Here is a 22,639-nt window from a genome sequence, read left to right as displayed (position 1 = left end):
TTAGACAACACATTTAGATTTTAAACATCACACCATTCACTAAGGCAATGAACTGTGTAGATTGCACAGCTTTTGCAATCTGCTGGCAAAATCCAAACCCATATCTCTAAAGATCATCTCTCTATTGCTAATAAAGTTCCAGGAATTTTCACCTGGCAATGCTCCGAAGTGGCCGGTGGTGGCTAGTAGAGGGTTTTTCGGGTCTCATAAAACTTTCTCCTCGTTGCAAGGCAGAAGGTCCCAGAGAAAAGATAGGAAGAGTGGAATATGGCTTGGATGGCAACCGCATCTGTAACCCCCAAATGAGACCAAGAATAAAAAATATTGTCACAGATATATAACCTGTGCTCTAAATTCATGCCCTGAAAGTAGCATGAGCTATTTATCTTAGCTTACCTTTTTGCAACACTGTGAGCATACTGGCCTGCATATGAAATCAAAAGAAGTAGTCAGTATAAGACATATGAAGCATTTAGTCAATAAATGAAGGCCCATATACCTGGGTAGATTGGACTTCTATACTTAACAGTGAAAATGCTACACTTTCTCTCATCAGAAGGTGCACTTCATGCAATAGTAGATAAGACAAATACAACTTATCTCAGAAAAAGACCTAGATAAATGGATCACCTACATTTATGAAAAATTTAAATTTTTTTCTATATAGGATTAGTTGCTTCTAAATTTCATGTCTGCTTAAAACAGAAAATACTACCATCAGAATCATCCTTGCTTAAATTAAACAAATGATATCCAGAAATTAATTATCCTAGTTTATAATAATTAATTGTTTGGTAAATTATTATTATTTTTTTTTTTGTGAGGCAATGGGGGTTAAGTGACTTGCCCAGGGTCACACAGCTGGTAAGTGTCAAGTGTCTGAGGCCGGATTTGAACTCAGGTACTCCTGACTCCAGGGCCGGTGCTCTAACCACTGCGCCATCTAGCTGCCCCTGTTTGGTAAATTATTAAAAAGAAATGAAGAGGGGCAGCTAGATGGCGCAGTGGTTAGAGCACCGGCCCTGGAGTCAGGAGTACCTGAGTTCAAATCCGGCCTCAGACACTTGACACTTACCAGCTGTGTGACCCTGGGCAAGTCACTTAACCCCCATTGCCTCACAAAAAAAAAAAAAAAAAAGAAATGAAGACTGTTACGCCCTCCAAATATACAAAAATACAAGACGGGGGGCAGCTAGGTGGCACAGTGGATAAAGTGCTGTTCCTAGATTCAGGAGGACCTGAGTTCAAATCTGGCCTCAAACACTTGACATTTACTAGCTGTGTGACCCCGGGCAAATCCCTTAACCCTCATTGCCCCGCAAAAACAAAACCAAAAACAAGACACGTAAGTAGAATATCACCAATGGTTTCCCTGTGTAGAGAAGCTTTAAATAAAACCAGTACCAGTGGGATTCTTACTAGTAAATATCTTTCATCATCTATGGGTTGCCTTACCTCTTACAGAATTGACAGGTATAAGACCAAGTGAAGAAGGAGAACCTCCTAGTTCGGCAACAGAAGCAGAGCTAGAAAATAAAATTTGAAAAAGGAAGAATTTTGTCAACAGTTAATTTTCTAATATTGGAATGAGGTTGTGATGTGCATATTACATAAGCTCAGTGGATGTCAAGAAGAAGAGAATCGAGACATTGGTTTTTAAGTTGGTTCTCCCTCACCTCATAAAAAACCCACAATTATATGTTTGCACTTTCACAAGAATAAGGATATAGGTTTAAAGTCCTGGAAGCAAATTGAAGGGCTCAAAAGCATCGTACTCTCCCATTCTTGGATGTTTCTTATTTATAAAACCCACCCAAAAAACCACCATAAGGTCTCTATATAGTTTTATATACACACATTAATTACTAGGTTTATTTTTAAGCCCCAACAAAATTACCCTATTTGTTAGTTTGATATTTCAAGAGAGGAACTTTGGTAATTCTCTTAAGAGAAAGACAGAAAGAACTACCAACTGAATGCTAGTGAAGAGAGAAGATTCTAGGTTCCAGAGAAATTCTAAGAGTAATGCTTCAACAGATATACCTTTCCTTTTTTCAGTGCAGTGTAGACATCTTTATACTGTTGATACTTTTCCAGCTCTGCCTTTACCAGCACCTGGCGAATATGCATCACTTCCTCTACTGTGAGAGCCAAGCATTCTACTGGATAACAGAATTCCTCCTGAAATTCAAAATTTCACAGGAATAAGAAACTCCCATGCCCACTTCTGGTTTTTCTCTCAGAGAACCATTTCCCTGATTAGTAGAAGCTTCAGAGAAGAAAGAAAGATTTTTCATGAAAATTAGAAAAGAGTTGGCTGATCCGTGGGCATCACATCACTTTCAAGTACCCTGAGATGAGAGATGGCCTAATAACTACTAACAGTCCATATCATTCAGTTCTAGTTTTGTACCATTTACAACAACAAGGACAAAGTTTTCAGGTTCAGGTATTTTGTCTCATAGAGCTGTTTTATTTAGTAGATGTGTATATTTTTATAGAGAAAATTTTTCCTTGTTTAGTCCAATTGCATTGCAGTTTTATCTTTGGACTGGGAAATGTACTAAGCTGTTACTTAGTGCTGGTGTTCCATATAGCATGTGAGATACAGACCAGCAGCAGCACTAGTGCTGTTTTCAAATGTATGTGGTGCCCAGAAGAGCCAAAGAAAGTAGTTAGTAAGTTATCCCCAAAGGCTTTATTTAGTGGCATGCCACATCAGCAATCACAATTTTATGAATGAAATTTGAACATGAAACTTATAAGGTAATTTCTACAGACTAAGTTTGTTAATATGCATTTTTGTTCTCCCTTCCAAAAGAACTGTTAAATATATAAAAGGTTTTTTTGGGGGGGGGAGGCTGGACTTAAATATTATTACAAATTTAAGTGCTAATGGATCAGGTTTTGATCCTCTAAAAAGAGTAGGTTAGTTGCTGATGTAATTGATTCCACTAAATAAAAAACCTCATTTCCATCTGTTTGTCATCCAGCTCTGCTTTTGATTGGATAAATCTAATAGAAAGACAGAACAATTATGCATTCCCACCATTCTATGCTTCACAGGCGCTATTGTGGTGAAGTGACACTGAAACTTAATGTTCTCAGTATAAACACATTAATTCACTCCCACACACACACACACACACACACACACACAATAGCATTGCTCACAGCAACATACTGACATTTTTGAAATCTAACAAATAAGCCAGATGAAGAATCAGATGACTATGGATGCAGTCAGTTGATGGAGTTTTAACAATCAGTTCTGTCTTTCAATCAGAGAAAAATAAAAATTGAAATCTGTGGGACAGACTCCGCAAACATTAGCATTTAAGAACCACCACTTTCTGAAGAACTATTGCCTTGATTACTGGAATCAAATGCAAACTTCCCTCTGTTCCTCTAAACACACACACACACACACACACAGCTGTTAAAATTTGCTTAAATTTTTGTTTTCTTTTATAAAAACCAATAACTGTGTGTGTCTTACCTAGTTACTTGGGAAAGAATTGTTGGTTCAGAAATATATGATTTGCTCCCCAACGTGCAAAAACAATCACCCATTGCACAACTTCACCTTCCAGTGGGAGAAATTTTCAGATACAGCACAAGTAGTTTTACATTTAGTTTTTGTGTCTACTGTATTTTCATGCACCTTGCGAAAGGTGTTAGCATCAAGTGTGAAGAAATATAATTCCTTTTCAAAAGTATAAGCTTGCAAGAGATAGCTGAACATATTTGATGTAGCTATTATCTTTTTAAATATTTCATATGAATAAAAAGGAAAAATATTTCTTATGAAAAAGAACTTTTCCTACCTACTACCTCATTTACTCCTGAGTGTATGACATTAATTTTATCATCATTTTGAACTACATATTAGTGTAAGCCTGTAAATAACCACTCATTAAATTATTTCATATAACTATGATGATTTATTTTTACTACCTTGTTTGTTAAAGGCTAAGTGATATCTGTTTTGCAAGGTCATGTTAATATATATGGTAAGGATATGTAAGCAGCATGTTCCTTTAGTCTTAAGTCAACAAAAATGCTGATTCAAACATATTTTAAGCTAATCACCTTTAACCATATTTGAAAGTGTACCACTTTAGGGAGAATGTAGGAAATAGGGAAATATTTTGCATGCCTTTTTTTCAAAAGAAAAGCTATCAAAGTTACCCACTAATAATATAATCCATGTAAGGTTCAATGCTAATGTTTTAATTATGGAGCTTTTACAAGGACAACAAAACTTCAATGCAACATGAAATGAAAAACAAATAGGCTAAGTTAAAATTAAAAACTTTCTATATACTTTTTTAAAATGAAGAGAAAGATAAATTCAATATGGCTGGGCTAAATAAAATTTCAATGGATTGTGTCAAGAATGAACTAGATAAAACTCCAAAGCATCAAAAGCATTTTAGAGTTTTAATCATAAACAATAACCAGGTTCCCAGTTATTTAATTATGCCTAATTATGTTATAGCACATACTGCCCTCACTTTAATCCGTAGATTAACCCCTGTATAAGTATACAGGGGTTAAGGACCTAGACTCTGCAAAACTACCACATATTCTTTATCCTTTGATTTTGGATCTAACTCCCAAGGTCAGTAGGGAAAAGTCTGAGGGTGGAGAATGCATATTATCAATAAGTTGTATGGTCCGATATTCCTTTAGAGCTCATTTTTCATATTAAGTAAGTGGAGGCATTAGGAATGAGTTCAATACTCTCATTATGTTTTCAGCATTCACAACAGATCAGATCTCCTAATAAAAATATAACTTAAGTACAACATGTTGTTTATGTTATTGAGCCACAGTATAAAAAAAAAAGGTACTTATGCTCATAGTTGGCATTTTACAAGGTAAATAGAAGAACTAGAAAATTTGGCCCAAAGGACCCATAATATGCTGAGTTTTTCATAGATTAAAAAAGAAGCAGTTAAGAAACAAAATGAACAGCTGTAAATCTGACTAGTGTCTCTTTTATCATAAATAGAAACAATTAAGTCACTTATTTTACTATTGTTATATTTAATTTTAGTGAGGTAAATTTAAACACAGAATTAGAAAACCAAGAATAATTTATGAAAATGCTGGCAGATCTTCAATGATAGTGGTGGAAACAATAGTAGTTAGAATTTAGGTCATTTAAGTAATACTACCAGCATCAAAACAGGGAAAGGAATTGAGATTCACCCTGTATGCAATGACTTGTTACCAGAGAACAGAACTGTTCGGGACTCATTTACATTTGATAATTTATCTCTACAGCACAATGGCCAATAAAGAGTGGATGCAGAAACCAGCTTCTGGGCTAGCTAATAAAACATAATACTTAGGAGAATAAAGCACTGTTCGGGACTGAGGCCTTTTGCTAGAGTAAACAAACAACTCCGTTTGCAAATGATGATCTACTTTGCATGGTAAATTTACAGTCAAAATCTATATCAGTATGTTCCAAGATCATATTAATTTGTTTGATATGAGAGCTTTTGAACCTTTCCCCTTGCTTTAAAAGCTTGAAGAGTCAAGGATAGTAAAATAGACCATTTATGAAAATCTTAAAAGTAATAATAAAACATTAGTAATTAAAATATTTCAAACAATTGGAGAAACAGAAGAAACCATCATTTCTCTCTGTGCAAGAAGGAAGTGGGTTTTCATAAAGCCATATGACACCCTGATTATCATTACATATCTTTTTGAGGAGAGGTTGGTCATGAAAAAGGCTCACTCTCCCAGCAAGCACAGACACAGTGCTACTCTTTAGTGACAGTACATTCATGAACATCCCCCAAATGGAGAAAGTCCTAACTGCACACCAGGGGCAGAAAGCAGTCATATTGATCAAATGATCTGGTTGTGGCTTACATAGATACTGTCTACTCTTCATCAGGAGCTTAGCTACACCAATCCATGGGGCCATTAAAGCCATTTTCGTGACCAGGAACAATCCAGGCGGGAAGCATTTAGTGCATTAGCAACATACTTCTAATCTGAGAGGGCAGAATGAAAGGCTTCTCTTCATGCTGTAGAAGGAGATTACACGAAGAGAAAAAAAAAATCTAGGGTATCTCCCTAATCTGATGCTGCATTTTTAGTTTGTTGTCCTTTCGAATTTGATTTTCCCCTCCATTGAGATAATTGAGTGATCTATGAATCCTACAAAAGACTGAAATCAACAATCAGAAGCATAGTGCCAATCTAAGCTGTTAAATACTTTGAGCAGTACTTGCTCTCAAAGAGGGTGCAGAAATGTAAAATAATTCCCAGAACCGGCAGAAAGAGGCCAACCTTTGCGGATTTCCACCTGCTGGTAAAAGCTCTCTCACAGAGATAATACATAGCCCCTGCTACCCCAAACATGGCTGCTTCAAAGGGATGAGAGCTGAGCAGAGAAGCTGTTTGTATGGTAGAAAAAAGTGGTCGGAAAGGCGTCCTTGGCCATAAACTGGTTATCCTAGGAACCTGAACAATAGACGGAAAAAAAGAAAATTTCGAAGGAAAAGAAAAGATGGAACAAAAAACATTAAAAAAAGCCACAAATGAATGCAGAACATGAATGATGTCATAATAGGGATTCCAAGTCATGAAAATTAAAAAAACTGAAAATGTAAAGATATATACATATATATGTGCATGTGTGTATACACACATATATGTATGTTCTGGTGTCAGTATTTGTATCCATTAGTATAAACACAGAAAATTCTGAATTTCTAATTGCTTCAGACCAATTTCTCTCTCACAGCAAAGACCCACATTTGGACTTTTTTTCAAACTGCTTGTTTAGCACTTAATATCAATGCTTTTGATGATGGGATAAATAGAATAAATGGAAATTAAGAGTATAAAGGACAACCAATTGCTTTATGTGAGTGATGGAATACATGGCTAAGAAATTCTAATAACCAGCTTGTTTGGTTTCCTAAGTCAGAGAAGGAATTTAAAAACCAGCCTTCTTTCACTTGATGGAAAATTACCATCATTTGGCCAAAATGGAATAAAGGAACTTCAGACACCCTGTAAAAAGGGTAGAAAGAAGGTGTGATAAAAATTGATTATTAGCAAAAACATTTTACATGCCTCAGTAGAAGGATTTCAAACACAAAAGAGTAGCTTGTTTCACAAAATAAGGGTATAAGTTCTCATCATCATTGCCCCTCTTACTTAAAAAAATGTGATTAGTTAATAAATGCACTAAAGGGCATTGTCAAAGTAAGACTTATGCTGTAACATTAACCTTTATATGCCTTTTGTTATTTTAAGAGGGATTTTTGAAAGAGTAAAAATTTGATATGAAATGCATACCTTGCACTCATGTTGTTTTGAAAAATTATGAGAGAAATGTGAGTCGAAGAGATCTTCACATGCTACCTTTAAAAATTATTATTAATAACAACAATAGTAGAGTTAACATTTTTATATTACTTTCAAATTTACAAAGTGTTTTACATATATTATCTCATTTGTTCCTCACAACAACCCTGTGAGGTAAGTGCTATTATTATGTCCAATTTACAATGAGGAAAATGAGGTTAAGAAAAGGGGACTTGGGGCAGCTAGATGGCACAATGGATAGAGCCCTGGCCCTGGAGTCAGGAGTACCTGAGTTCAAATCCGGCCTCAGACACTTAACACTTACTAGCTGTGTGACCCTGGGCAAGTCACTTAACCCCAATTGCCTCACTAAAAAAAACAAAAACAAAAAGAAAAGGGGACTTGGGGCAGCTAGGTGGCGCAATGGATAGAGCACTAGCCCTGGAGTCAGGAGGACCTGAGTTCAAATCTGACCTCAGACACTTAACACTTACTGGCTGTGTGACCCTGGGCAAGTCACTTAACCCCAATTGCCTCACAAAGGGGAAAAAAAAAAAAAAGAAGAAAAGGGGACTTGCCCACGGTCATACTAGTAAGTGTCTGAGATAGAATTTGAACTCAGGTTTTCCTCCCTCCAAGGTTCACACTCTACCTGCTACACAACCATTTTTCTAAATAGGTTTCATCTTACTTTCCTATCCCATAAGAGAAAACAGCAACATAACGACTATGTACACTTACCAATAATTCACCTTCACAGGGAAGTAAGATAGCTAACATTAATCTAGTACCATAAGGACTGCAAAGTGATTTATATATGTTTCTTGAAAAGCATTTAACCCATGTTTGTCTAAAGCTGTGGAGAGTCTTACTTAGTATATTCTTTTGACTAGTAATTTGCATTCCCAGATGAGCCTAAATTTGTTAGCAATTAATCTAAAACTTTTAATTTAATATTACCTGTATGGTTTTATTCTAGTCCCCAAGAGCTTCTATATAAATAGTAAGCTAGAATGCAAGAAATTTCTTAAGGCCAAAGGCTATTATCTTATCAAAACTTTGTATTTTGCCCAGGGACCTAGTACAATGCTCTGCATATAGGTTGATATAATAGTAATAACAAGTTAACATTTATATAATGCTTTAAAGTTTGAAAAGTCCATTTAGCATAGTGTAGGTACTTAATAAATGTTTATTGATTGTTTATTGGTTGGTTGAAAGATGTGTATACTATATATAAGATCTCATTTAATATACATAAACATTCATATTTATATATCTATATAAAATATAGCTATATCTATATTATCTATATTAGATAGATATATCTATATATCTACCCAAAATCTTATTTGTTCCTTGAAAAAATCTTATACGTTAAGTGCTATTATTATCTCTATTTTTGGATGGGGAAACTGAGACTAAGAGAGGTTAAGTAAAATTGCCCTGAATCAGTTAGTAAGGGACTGAGACAGAATTCTAACTCGGGTCATTTTGACTCAAAAGTCCAGCACTCTTTCCACTGCACCACCTAGCTGCCTACATAGGTATCCTGGTTTGTAAAAATAAGAACAAAAGGCAGTTAAAACACTGAATGATATTCCTAAACACAAAGGTGAGTAAAACTTATATTAACATTAAAGAAAAAAAGTCCAAGAATTCTTTTATCTTTTAATCAATGGCAAACCTACTTAATTTTGCTGTGAAAAAAACTATTCATTATGTACCTATCACTTTTGCTAAAGAGGAAAGGTTCCCATACACACAGGTTAAAACAATTTTTCCTATATATGGTATCCATGGATATTTTCTTCATCATATGGAAATGAAATCCTGCTAGAAACTCAAAAAGGGTATTTAAAGAAAATAAGAGCTGTATCAGTCTTCACACAAATTATAATCGCAAAACAATGAGATTTTTAAAAAAAACAGTTTTGATTTTCATAATACTGCTTTCCTCAACTGTATTCCTGGGAAACAAAAATGAATCTAACAAATTTTGAGAATTAAGTTTGTACTCTGGGTTAGTAAGTGTCCTCTCCCTTGTCCTTTCTTCCTTTCCTGTATAAAGGGCATCATAGTCTTGAAGAGTCTATCCTTGTCTCATTTGTACCCCTTGAGGAAAAATCATCAAATCTTAATGAACCAAAAAAGAAGTCCTGCTTTCCTTCTTTATTTTCTTCATTTTTGAATTAAGTATGCCTTTTCCAGACTGACTTGCAAGCATTACAACAAAGCATTAAATTTGAGATACTGAGACAGAATTATTGATTTAAGCCTTGTGACATACTGGAAACCGTTCTTATGCCAGGAAAGACTAAACAAGAAGCTTTTCAGACTTTTTCTGGCTAGTGGAACTGTTGAATTCTTGTTGGCAGGGGGCTAGTGGACTCTATGTCCTGCTGACCCAAGAAATAAGAAACCATACACTGGGCCTGGCAGTCTCTTGGGGAAATCTGGTAACTTCTTCCAGACAGCAGCAGTTATTTTTTTTTCTCCAATTCTCTATTTCATCCAGTGAACTGGGAAACAAAGTACAATGGGAATTAATGGGTCAAATAGTTTTTTTTCCTGCAATAAACTCCATGTTAAAATGTGCTACATCAGTGAACTCAGTAATATACAACTGGACTTAGCTACAGAATCTTCAAAGTTTTTAAGTCAGTATCAGTGGAATAACACAAGACACATAAAACATTTAATATGGCTGTCCATGTCTCCTAGTTAAAAAAAAAGTCATTGAAAACTTTTAATTTGGCTCATAGAGAATACTAATCCTTTACCTGAATGTAGTTTTTATTTCTTTTACATAAAAAGTTTAAATTTAAACCTTTGGATTTGTTTCTTCCCCCTGAAAAGAAACTACCATCCAGTTTTTAAATTACTTACAAGGGATCTGGAGCTCTGTCTGGATGGTGGCAGGAACTGTCTAACGTTGGTGGGGGTTTCCTTCTCAATGGAATGTCGTCTTTGGGGTGGCTGCCGTCTTTCTGGCTGGGGTGTTGATGATATGGGCAAGAATTTTGGAGGCACTAAAAATTTAAACAAAATAAGTTAGCTTTCTAACGACCAAGAAGTCTTCCTCCCTGACCCCTAAAAATATTCTGCTTTGGTTGTTTTCTAACAGAAATCTTCCTTACACTGCCAGTGATTAGTACAATATTCAAACATGGGGTGTTTGATACAGAGGTACATAACTAGAGCTCCTTGTTTAGGAGTTTTGGTAGAATATGAGAACATAAATAAAATCTTTCATAAATGAATTTAGCAAAATGTTCATTGTATATCCTCAATATTATAAAAACACACAGCATAAATGTTGTGGCACAAATGCATATTAAGATATCACAATATTTTGTTTTTATAAATATTTATTTTATAAATATTCAGAAACTATTTGAAAAACTTAGAAAACAACCCATATGATCAAAATGATTCATAACACACCAAATAAAATGGTCAAGAATAGTCTTGCATGTACCCCGCCCCCCTTTTTGTTGGGCAGGGCAATGAAGGTTAATTGACTTGCCTAAGGTCACACAGCTAATAAGTGTCAAGTGTTTGAGGCCAGATTTGAGCTCAGGTCCTCCTGAATCCAGGGCCTGTGCTTTATCCACTACACCACCTAGCTGCCACCCATGTATCCCCTGCTTAAAAATAGCATGTGTTTACTAGCTGTGTGACCCTGGGTAAGTCAATTAACCCTCATAGCCCAGCCCCTCCCCCCAAAAAAAACACCACCAAAAACCAAAAAAACAACAACAACAAAAGATAGTATGTGTAAATCCCTTATACAAATAGTTATCAAGGTCCTTTCATTACCAATAAAAAATACAGGAGTCAAGAAAGGTAAATGATAAGTTAATGATAGAAAAAACATTCTCTCTAAATGTCAAAACAAACTATAACAATGATATAGCTATTTCATTACAAATACCTAATTATTAATAGACAGGAACTGAAAATTAGTGTCTCTACCTTCTAAGAGGAGAAACTGAGGTACAGAAAAGTGGATCTGGAATTCTAGACTTTTATCCTTACATTCTAATGACTGAATCACAGTTCTACTTGACAAGAGTTTTGATACATGTTCATGTTCATACAGCCATTTAAGGTTTATGAAGTTCATCCCTCCCACCATTCAAAACAAAAAATACTCCCACTTGTTACAAGAGACAGCTAGGTGGTGCAGTGAATGGTGTGTTGGACTTAGTCAAGAAGACCTGAGTTCAAATCCTGCCTTACTCACTAAATGTATGACTCTAGATGAGTTGTTTAAACCTCTCCTAGCCTCATTGATCTCATCTCTAAAATAGGGAAAGTAATAACTTCTACCAAAGTTGTTGTGAGGATCAAATGAGATCATATATATAAAATGCTTTGCAAACTGTAAGTCGTTGTATTAGTGATGACCATTACTATTATAGTCTATTTAAGTTAAATGGAAAACTATATATACATATATATATATACACAAATACATATATAAACACATACATATGTATAAAACACTTAGGCAATGTTAATGGAAATTCAAGTTACCTTTCTGATATATAAAAATAAAAGGATTCAAAATAAATGTCATCTTTTGCTCCTTCCCCGACTCACCTCCCCATGGGGTCATAATGAAAATCAAAAGGAATGTTACATGTATTTTTAAATCCCTTCAAGATTCTTTTTTCCTTTATAATTTCCTTACACTTCCCCTTAGAGATAAATGATATAGGAAAAGACAACATTGAAAGGATTTTTTTTTAAAGGTATGTATTTTCCATTACAGACCAGGGCAATCCAGAGAGAAATGGTGGGTGTGAATAAGCTAGAAAAAGTGGTTTTCTGCAAAGAGATACATGATTGGAGAAGGAGGTTGTCAGTTACGCAAAGTGCAAAAAGTTTGAATGGAGTTCTATGTTGTTGAAGCTTCTTTTTTAGGCCTTAGTCATTTGAAATTACACTAAGATTTTCTGGACATTCTGTACAGTGAGAGTGCACATTCTACATGATCCAGTAGTATCCAGACAAAATCAAGAGATACAGAGGAAGGCCCAAGACCACTGGGTTGAACCCTTGTAAAGGATTTATAGTATGACCTGAACAGTTGCCATTCTGTACAACAAAGTGTAAACAAGTTACAATCTGTGCATTTGAATGAAATCAGAGATCTGCTGACATAGCAAAATTCCAGGTTCCCTAAACCTTATGTAAATACCGCATTGATTCAGGAAATATAAAAATTGAATTCTCATGTTCAAAATATGGAACAGGGAACCTAAGTACTATACAAAAAATAATTATAGAGACACATGCAGGTCATCTTGAAGTGTTTAAAAATCACTTTAAGTAAATTTAGTTCTTTCATAACATCTGAATGCTAGAATAGTTAGAAGAATACTTTTGGTATCTCTGTGAGTATGTGTAATAAGTTGCTGGACTTCAGATCTGACAAAGATATGTAAACAGTTCCAACCTATGTACAAGAGTCTTCCTGATAACTAGCTAGAAAGATCTATCTGCTAACACAAATCTGCTTGATTTGTCAGAAATGGAAAAATGTGACAGGATGGAAAATAAGATAAATAATTTTCTTTAAGTAAAATCAGGCAACATAACAACACCAACAACAATAATAGCTAACATTTATATAGTATCTACTACTTGCCAGGTACTATGTTAAATGCTTTACAATTATTATCCCATTTGATCCTCCAACAATCCTGGGAGGTAGGTGCTATTATATCCCCATTTTCCAGCTGAGTTCAAGTGATTTGCCCAGGGGCACACTGCTAGTAATGTGGATTTGGAAAAATGACTTCAACTTAGCTCTTCCTGACTCCAGACCTAGTGCCCTATCTACTGTGCCACCTAGCTGCCAAGTACTAAGACCAAAAGAACATTGGATTAGTAATTAAGATACTTGAGGTTGTAATATCTGCTCCACAAGATGACTTTCTCAGCATCCCTAGAAAAAGAATAATCATGTCATCCTGACTGGTAAAATTCCAATGTCACTTCTTCACACCTCTAAATGGCCATAGGACATTTTGAGATATTTTGATAAAGCATGAAATACAACTTATTATGTAGCTGTTGCGATTTATTCAAGGCAAGCTGGTAGCATAGGAGATAGGGCCCTGGACTTTGAGTGAGGCAGACCTCAGGTCAAATATGTCTTTAGACACTTAATAGTTGTGTGGCCCTGGACAACTCATTTAACCACTGTCTGCTTCAGTTTCCTCATCTGTAAAATGGGGGAAATAATAGTACCTACTTCACAGGGTTGTTATGAGCCTCAAATGAGATAATATATGCAAACATTCTGCAAACCTTAAAGCACAACATAAGTTCCAGCAATGACGATAATGATGTTCTATTTGAACACTAATACTTACTCTTTTTGCTTGGCATAGCCTCTAGTATGGGGTCTTCCAGAAAGGTGGGAGATACACTGCTGCTGCTGGCTGACTTGTGCATCGTTTCCTCCTAGAATGAGGGAAATGTAAGAATTATAACTGGGCCATTTTCCTCTAATCTTAAATCATGACAAAATTCAGAATAAAACATCCTTATTATCTCAGCAACCATGACCAAAAAAAGTAAAATCTGCAAAGAATTGGAAGCTTTAGTTTAGCACATCAATATGCCAAAGATGTGTGATTTTGTCACTGTGGGAATTCCCTTCACTGACAAAGATCATGAATTGTTTATAATTTGTGGTCTTAGAGAATGACCGGAAGCTTAGAGACAATAAATGATTGTTCATGGTCACACATCTACTAAGTGGTCAAACCCCTGACTGGAACCAAGGTCTTCCTGACCCCAAATTCATTCTTCTATCCCACTAAGCCACGCTGTCTTAGGGGTCTAGGCAGCTACTTTAGTACAACATAAATCACAAGGCAAATTCCCAACTTAGTTTCAAAAATTGAATGGACCATTACCATTAATTGGACTATGAAGTTTGAAGCATTGCCTCCATGCTACCACTGGAAATTATCAATTGTTATATTTCTTACACTAGTAAGATATCAGTAGCTTTCCTTAACTTATTAAAAAAAGTTTTTTCTTCTTTCACAGCATGACTAATGCAGAAATATGTTTAATGTGATTGTACATATATAACCTATATCAGATTGCTTGCTGCCTTGGAGAGGGGTGAGGAGGGGAGGGAGGGAAGGAAGGGAGAAAAATTTGAAACTAGAAATCTTATAAAAACAAATGCTGAAAACTATCTCTACATGTAACTGGAAAATAATAAAAATGCTTTTAATGAAAAAAAAAGTTTCTGCATACAACTTTACTTAAAAAGTGAGATAAATGGCAATGGTATAAGTTTTGATGACTAATTTCTACTTCATGTGTCTTTAAGAATTAGCTGTTTACTATAAACTATAGCCTTACCTAAAACCCACTGGAATCATCAGATGCAAATAAGCTCTAGTACAAAGAATCTAGTCAAAGAACAGGGGGAAAAAGAGGCTGTGTAAACCACAAAATCGAAACAAAGGAGGCTTGAGCACTGACCTTCCACACTCTTTGGACTACGTTTAACAAAGCAAGCAACACAAGTAAAATCTTTGTCCCAGATACAGTCTAGGTCACATGAATTTCAAGGAGGAAGAGTTGGCCAGCAGCACTAGAATAATGTTCCTTCTGGGTATGTACAGTCATTAAGATGTAAGTACTAAGAACAGGATGAAGTGGGTATGGTTGCAATTATTTTTTTAAAAGGCTGTACATGGTCTGCCAAGCCCCATCTCAAAGAGTCATAGGGTAACAGATATCAGGCTGAAAAGCATCTTATAAGTTGCTGTAGGTTAGGCCTGCCTTGGGCTGGTCTGATGGTGCAGGTTTGGGAGTGGAACATAATGAGATGATACCCATAGTCCATCTGACTGTTAGCAAAAGGAATTTATTTAGGTATTGGGGGAAAAAAAAGATAGATTCTCTGCTTCTTGTCAGCCATGCTGACAAGTTGGTCAGCACACACCAGAAGTGTGTGCGGCAAACCTGAGGAAGGAGCTGACTATTCCCGGGCTGGCGTTTGTCCTTAAGTCACTAGAAAGCTACATTTATGGTTCCAGCCCCAGTCCTCTGAACCAATTAAGTCTTAACAATGCCTTCTGAGGAAAAGCTAACTTAGTTTGTACGGGGTAAATATTATTCCTAAAACTGCAGTCAACGAATCCAACAGCCATATAATTACAAATAAGGAAAACGAAGCCCATAGATATTATATGATTTGCCCAATATGACATTGTAGGAGTTGTGTAACTGAATGTGGGGGTCATGAAAAATTTGACAACAGTAAAAGGTCATGTGTATACCTATATGCCTAGGATTGCATAGAATTTTCTTGGGTAAAAAGGGGTTGCAAGGAGAAAAAGTTTAAGAAGCCCTATTATAGAGGAGCCAGGACATGAAATTACTTTCTCTGTCTCCAAAGCCAGTATCCTTTCCACTATCCATGATGCCTCTTCCCTTCCTACCTTCCTCTCCCAACAAAATAATCACAAAGATATTTAACTGTGATGTTAAAAATCGTTAAATTTATTGATGCTAAGGGCAAACTATCTCTTTTTTTCTTAGTTTACAAATGGATATGAAACACACTCTTTTTCTGCTGAACATTCTGTAACGATTGGAATAACGCCACCTGCTGGATACTTACTGTAGAAGAGTTCTGCCCATGAAGGGAAGGTCTTTGAGGGCAAGACCAGGAGTCAGGAAGTGACGCGGGCTAGTGGGAGGAGGAAGGAAGAGACTGGCGCTCAGTCTCGCTCTTTTTCCTTTGGACTCTGGTGGAGAGCGGAGCTAGAAATGTGCTCTCCCTTTAATAGATAGGAATCTAGGCCTTTCTCTCTCTCTTTACCAAATTCTTATTCTCCTTAATAAATGCTTAAAAGTCTAACTCTTGCTAAAGCTTATAATTTATTGGCGACCACTCATTAGATATTTTAGACAGACTAGCTAGAATTTTAGCCCTTAACAGATGGCTGACCACGAAGAGGAAAGCTAAACCTCAGTCTTCTTCTGATCTTCTGGTTGGGTAAGAAATTTCCCCTCCCTCTCCCTTTAACTGCTACGTACTGGCGTACTGGCTGTGTTTTCCTTTAAATTTTTTTCAAATGGACCTTTTAAACTCCCTAATTATCCTATTTTTGATTTTAGTCTGTTTAACCAGACAAATGGGAGATAAGATCATGTTAATGCTTTGTTTTTGTGGATTTTCTATTTTTCTTTTTATTTTTGTTAAAAGAGCCAGCAATTTACTCACACAAGGAAATATCTCTCCCTCTCCCAACCATGCTTTTTCAGAGAAACCTGAAGAGATTCCTGCAGCTTTTCCCAGTTCTAACACTAATTGTTGCTCTAATTTTGCATGCCTGGAGGCAATGACCCACCCTCTAGAAGCTTTTAATCCCCTAGCACCTGGAGGCAAAGTGGGGGAAGAGGAATCCAGGCCTGAGTTCAAAATAAAATCTGATTCAAATTGTGCTGGTCCCTCCCCTCCTCTACAGACCCCACCCTCTACTCCTCCCATGGCCAAGCCCATTGCTTCCCCAGCCTGGGAAGTCCAGAGATCTGATGCGCATGCTCAACTTTCTCTAACTACATTTGCAGCTTCAGGCTCAGCCCTTCCCCAGCCTGGCTGTGCTTCTGAGACAACCTTAGAAAACCCTTTAAATTCCAGATATGCTCGTTTTGTTGATAATTTTGCTAACCTGCTTTTGTCTTTCATTAGTAATCTTATAAAGCATTTGTATGGTGAAAAGACTGACAGACAATATAGAGGGGTTAAAGAAGAAAAATTTAAGCTGTATAAGAATGACAATCATCAACATAGTTCAAGACTCTGCTTCTTTTGCCATGGAAGGGTATATATTGTACAGAAATGTAGAAGTAAGGGGCAAGGTATTGATATGAGTGTTGGGGATTTTAGATATCAGAATCAAAAGTGTTCTGAATTCACTCAGAGTAATAGTATCAGTTCAGAGGTTACATAGGATTTCTATGCTATTATATATACATTTTGAAATTAATGGTATGGGTTTATTTTCATAGAGATTTTCATGCTTTTGAGATTGTGACTTATACTTAGTTTCTAAAACAAGGAGAATATTTGTAAAGCTTTTTATAGTCATATGATCAAGTTTATATTTTATAATACTCTTATTAATATTAAGTTCATATTCATTTAGATTTCCCTAGTTTGAATTTCATTGTCTTTTATTGTTCCGTGTGTATTTTTTTCTATTTATTCATCTCTCTAATTTTGAAACATTGCAAGATGGTTTTGATTTCATAATACAATGTTAATTCTAGGAGTATTGTGCTCCCATATTCTGAGTTGTTTGTTTTTGTTATTTTTTCTCAACTGATTATTTGATCAAACTCTTTAAAGCATTTCCCTAGCAAATTGTTTGCCATGGCAAGTGTAAATTGATTCTAGAAGTATTATTTTTGATAAGCATATTCCAAAAAAAAAAAAAAAAGAGGGGAACATTTGTAAAAGTTGTCTTTGAGATTGTGTTGTGCTTTAACTTGTATTTAAATATGTTCAGATTTTTCACAAAAGTAATTGTATACTAAGTAAAAAAAAAGATATTATTTGAAATTGTTGCATAACTATATATTGTGTTCTGAGTCAAGATGTATTCACATTTTTTGCAATCATTTATTATCCTCAATTTTTAAATCCATATGAGACTTGGATTATGGGAACTTATCATTTAAGACACTAATTACCTTTATTCTGAGTTATCAGATGCCAGTTGGCCAAGATGCCATCCAATCACAAGAGGAATACATGCAAGAGCAGACACTGAACTGTCACATGAGGGGAGACATGCATGAAGTCAAGGTATGGCCGAGGGAACGGCTTTTGACAAATGTTGAGGTTGGATTCTCTTGGTTTAATATTTTATTTTATTTTTCCCCACAATATTGTACAGATGGCTGGAAGTATTGATCCCACCCATCTCACTTCTACACCTGGCTTCTATGCTCCCTCCTATATGCCTGATGCCATGGACATCTGAATCCCATGCATCTGATTAAGTCTGACTCAGTTTCCTCCAATATGTTTGGTGGCATGGACATGTATTCCATCCACCTATTTTAAGCCTGGCATACTGCATGGACAGTATATATTGCTCAAGTGTGGGAATGCTCAAATCCCATCATTTCTCTGTTCTTTTATGGTAACCCCCATAATTATCTCAGGTGTCATGATAAATAACAGTGTTGAATTTGGCCTTGACATCTGTTACTAATTATATTAGATTTTAAAATTTCTCATAATGGCATGAGGATAATTAGGCAGATGATGCAAAAAGTGATAAAAGAAAGATAAAAATTATTTTTATTACTTAATATTGCAGCAATTGTCTTCTCAATTACCCTCCATAAGGGGGGACTATAGTAATATTATAATTTTAAAGAATGTTTCAATTTTTGTTTTATTATATGTTTCATGTGTAACAACTAAGATTCTGAATTCCCTTAGACATGTTTTTGAGAACTTTCATTGTTTGATCTGATTATTGACAAAGCTATTTTAAAGTTGTGTTAAGCTCAATTTTGTAGGAAATTTTCCTGGCTGATTACCAGCATCCACACATCAACCCCTGAAAAGACTTCCATTCCACGACTACACCTAGAGGACATCTGAGAAAAGACTTTCAGAGACTTTAAATGAACAGTTTTGATTTGTTGTTTTGTTGTTTTTTTTCTCTTTCTGTTATAATATACACCATCTGTAACATGTATTCTCTGCAGAGGCCCTCCCTTTGCAAGACTAATGTCAAAGCGTCGGTTCATGAGGACAAAAAAAAAAAATCGCCCCTCTGGACAAAACTTTCTTCTCTTCCTTTTCTATATTGTTGTTCACATATTATTAGTTAGCAATAGTTATCATATTGTTTTTACTGTTCCGTCAAGGAAACATTTTGTTTCTTGAGGAACAACAGGGGGGACTGTAACGATTGGAATAACGCCACCTGCTGGATACTTACTGTAGAAGAGTTCTGCCCATGAAGGGAAGGTCTTTGAGGGCAAGACCAGGAGTCAGGAAGTGACGCGGGCTAGTGGGAGGAGGAAGGAAGAGACTGGCGCTCAGTCTCGCTCTTTTTCCTTTGGACTCTGGTGGAGAGCGGAGCTAGAAATGTGCTCTCCCTTTAATAGATAGGAATCTAGGCCTTTCTCTCTCTCTTTACCAAATTCTTATTCTCCTTAATAAATGCTTAAAAGTCTAACTCTTGCTAAAGCTTATAATTTATTGGCGACCACTCATTAGATATTTTAGACAGACTAGCTAGAATTTTAGCCCTTAACAATTCTTTTGGCATGTGTCAATTTGGAAGGTCAACATTTAAAAATATATTTCCTCTCAGATCCTTAGTCTGTAGTGAAGGTGTGTTGCTACTGAGTGGACAGTAGGTTTTGTTTATGGCCACATGGTTCACATAGGCAAGTTTCAGGCACAGGCATGATTAACTTAAGGTTGGCTTTATCCTTAGGCTTGAGTAGAAAGTTTCACTCTAGGCTCAGGATTTAGGCAAAGGGTTTTTTTTGTTTGTTTTTTGGGTTTTTTTCTGCAGGGCAATAAGGGTTAAGTGACTTGCCCAGGGTCACACAGTGTCAAGTATCTGAGGCCAGATCTTTACTCAGGTCCTCCTGAATCCTGGGCCAGTGCTTTATCCACTGTGCCACCTAGCTGCCCTAAGCAAAGCTTTAATCAAGCTTCTATTCTAGGGTAGTACTAAGACTGCTAGTCAGACTGAAAATTTGCCATTAATTAAATAAAACTGAAAATACCTGAAACAGATCATTAGTGAAGTGGTAGCATGGTGAATGTGTTACCATATCCTAAATGCTTTCACAGATTTGGCTCCATTTTTCACCAACTTTGAAATGCCTAAAATATATATGTAATTTCATATTTAAAGCAAATGCTTTTTTCAGTTTGCTTTTGCCCCTTATCATGAGTTGTCTTCTTAGCTATTACTGGCAAAAAGATAAGAGGGTGAAGGCAGAGGGGGTGGGGACTTGTAGATGATTTGTTCTTCTGAATTCTGAACAAGTGCTTTTTCTGTTTTAATTCTTTCCACTAGTGTGATTTTTTTTAAAACCAGAAGCTTATTAATTATTCTTATCTATAAAGCAGATACATAAATGTTTGTTGTTCTGAAAAACCTTTAAAGAATAGAGGAAGCACAGTAGTGAAGGGGGTGAGAAATCATCTCTGTGGAGTCAGCAGACATGTTCTAGTGTTAAAGCTGCCCTTAACTAGCTTTGTAAGCTTGGGGAAAATCACTTTCCTTATAGAAGTCTCAATTTCCTTATCTTTAAAATTAGGGGGGCAGCTAGGTGGTGCAGTAGATAAAGCACTGGCCCTGGATTCAGGAGGACCTGAGTTCAAATCCAACCTCAGACACCTGACACTTACTAGCTGTGACCCTGGGCAAGTCACTTAACCCTCACTGTCCTGCAAACAAACAAACAATCAAATAAATAATAAAAATTAGGGGATGGGACTAGATGATTTCTAAGGTCCCTTCTAGGTCTAAAATTATATGGCCCTCCTTCAGGTGCCTTTGAAAAAGGCAAAGTGGGAGTTCTAAAGACTTGTACTGGCAACACAGTTTCCTTCTTGGTTCAGAACCTAGAAATAACTTAAAAGGGATTTTCAAATTTTGCCAAAGTGAATGTATAGTATATGAAAATAAAGATTAATTTTGTATAAATTATATCATCACAAAATTCTAAATGTTTGTTGACTTATATAGTACTTCCCATTGACAATCAAGACTGAAGATGTTGAAGATGTCCACTATTTAAAGGACTGAGCTAAACATGAGGAAGGAGATTGAGAAAAACTGATCTTTGCTAGGTAATATGGTTCATTTTTCTTCACTTACCATTTGGACAGGAATGGGAGACCCAGGACATAATATTCCCTGTCAGGGAAAGTCTTTCTCCTTTACCTCCCCACTGCTCCCCATTAGTCAGTATGAAAGAGTTGGATATGCCAATTAAATCAATGGATCCCAAGACAGCTGGAGAGAGAGGAACAGAAACTACAGCCCCCAAGACAAGACCTCTGCACCAAATGCAGATTACCTGTCCACCTTGTGCTCCTTCAAGAGAGAACAGTAGAAGCAATCTACTATAGGTCCTCCCACCTATCTGGTCATTCCATTTCAATCTCCTAACTGGCTTATTATCCACATTTTGCCTCTAATAGTGGGTATACCTCAAGGCTCTGTACTAGTTAATCTTTTTTTTTTTCTCCCTATACTCTCACTTAGTGACTTCATCAGTTCCCAAGGGTTTAATTATGCAGATGAAACCCTGCATTGGAATCCAACCTTGCCTCAGGATAACCATGGTAGATGAGACACTTTCCCAGGATTACCCCAGCCTGATGTCATGGAACTAAGAGTCATCTGAGATTGTTTACAAGGAATTCAGAGAAGACAGAGAAGAAGCCAGATCAAGACTAGTGGTCCTCAGAGTCATGCTCCATGTTGAATCCCTGTAGACTTTGCAGTGTCAAAACTTGCTATTCTCTGCTTCTCTCCATAAAGCCTCTGAGAGCTGCTGTTCTTGAGTGGCTAGTGGCAGAAGTGGTGGCTGGGGTTATACAACATACTGTTGGTAAAAGTAAATTGGTTCGATTGCTTCAAAATAATTTGGAATTAAACTGGAAAAGAAACTAAATTGTACACACTGTTTGACCGAAAAATACTACTACTAGTATATGTATGCATACATATATGCATGCACATGCCAATGAATCTACCCCAGTGAGGTCAAAGAGAGCAAGAGAAAATATTTATAGCAGCACTTTTTGTACTAGCAAAAAAGTGGGTAGGGCTGATCAAATTGTTGTAAGTGAATGTAATGGAATGTTGCTGTTTTGTAAGAAACAACAAATATGAAAAATTCAAAGAGACTTAGATTTCTACAAACTGACACATGAAGCTAGCAGACCTAGGAAACAGGATGATCCACTTCCATGAGCATGGAACTCTGAAATTCCTTTATCTGATCTCCCTCAGTTGTTATTTCACCTTGCACTGTCTTGTAAACCTTAATCTAGTCTTCATCCTTAGCTATTACTGGCAAAAAGATAAGAAGGTGAAGGCAGAGGGGGTGGGGACTTGTAGATGATTTGTTCTTTTGAATTCTGAATAAGTGCTTTTTCTGTTTTAATTCTTTCCACTAGTGTGACTTTTTTAAAAGCAGAAGCTTATTAACCCCTATTTTCTAAACAATAAACTTTTTATGAGAATAA

The 22,639-nt window shown here is 36.2% G+C and overlaps 2 protein-coding genes across 4 annotated transcripts in view; one reads left to right on the top strand and one right to left on the bottom strand.

Annotated features, from left to right (window-relative positions):
* Positions 1-21,779, top strand: part of PRELID3A (PRELI domain containing 3A) — a 91,791-nt gene extending 70,012 nt beyond the window's left edge. Inside the window, exon 6 of the mRNA XM_043980078.1 lies at positions 21,651-21,779. Within this exon, the coding sequence (XP_043836013.1) occupies positions 21,651-21,653 (3 nt within the window). The 3' untranslated portion in view covers positions 21,654-21,779. The remainder of the gene's footprint in view (positions 1-21,650) is intronic.
* SPIRE1 (spire type actin nucleation factor 1) overlaps positions 1-22,639 on the bottom strand; it is a 217,435-nt gene that overhangs the window by 6,471 nt on the left and 188,325 nt on the right. For 2 of the 3 annotated variants that reach the window (XM_043979869.1, XM_043979917.1), the window contains 6 exons: positions 13,731-13,821; positions 10,231-10,373; positions 2,044-2,181; positions 1,456-1,526; positions 397-424; positions 153-289 (listed from right to left, as the gene is read on the bottom strand). In XM_043979869.1, coding sequence (XP_043835804.1) covers positions 153-289; positions 397-424; positions 1,456-1,526; positions 2,044-2,181; positions 10,231-10,373; positions 13,731-13,821 — 608 coding nt within the window. Of the gene's footprint in view, positions 1-152; positions 290-396; positions 425-1,455; positions 1,527-2,043; positions 2,182-6,315; positions 6,490-10,230; positions 10,374-13,730; positions 13,822-22,639 lie in introns of all 3 variants that reach the window. The other variant, XM_043979803.1, reaches the window with a different exon arrangement.

This window comes from Dromiciops gliroides, chromosome 1, assembly GCF_019393635.1.
Source record: "Dromiciops gliroides isolate mDroGli1 chromosome 1, mDroGli1.pri, whole genome shotgun sequence".
Lineage (NCBI taxonomy): Eukaryota > Metazoa > Chordata > Mammalia > Microbiotheria > Microbiotheriidae > Dromiciops > Dromiciops gliroides.
This window is presented reverse-complemented; position numbering and strand designations above follow the sequence as displayed.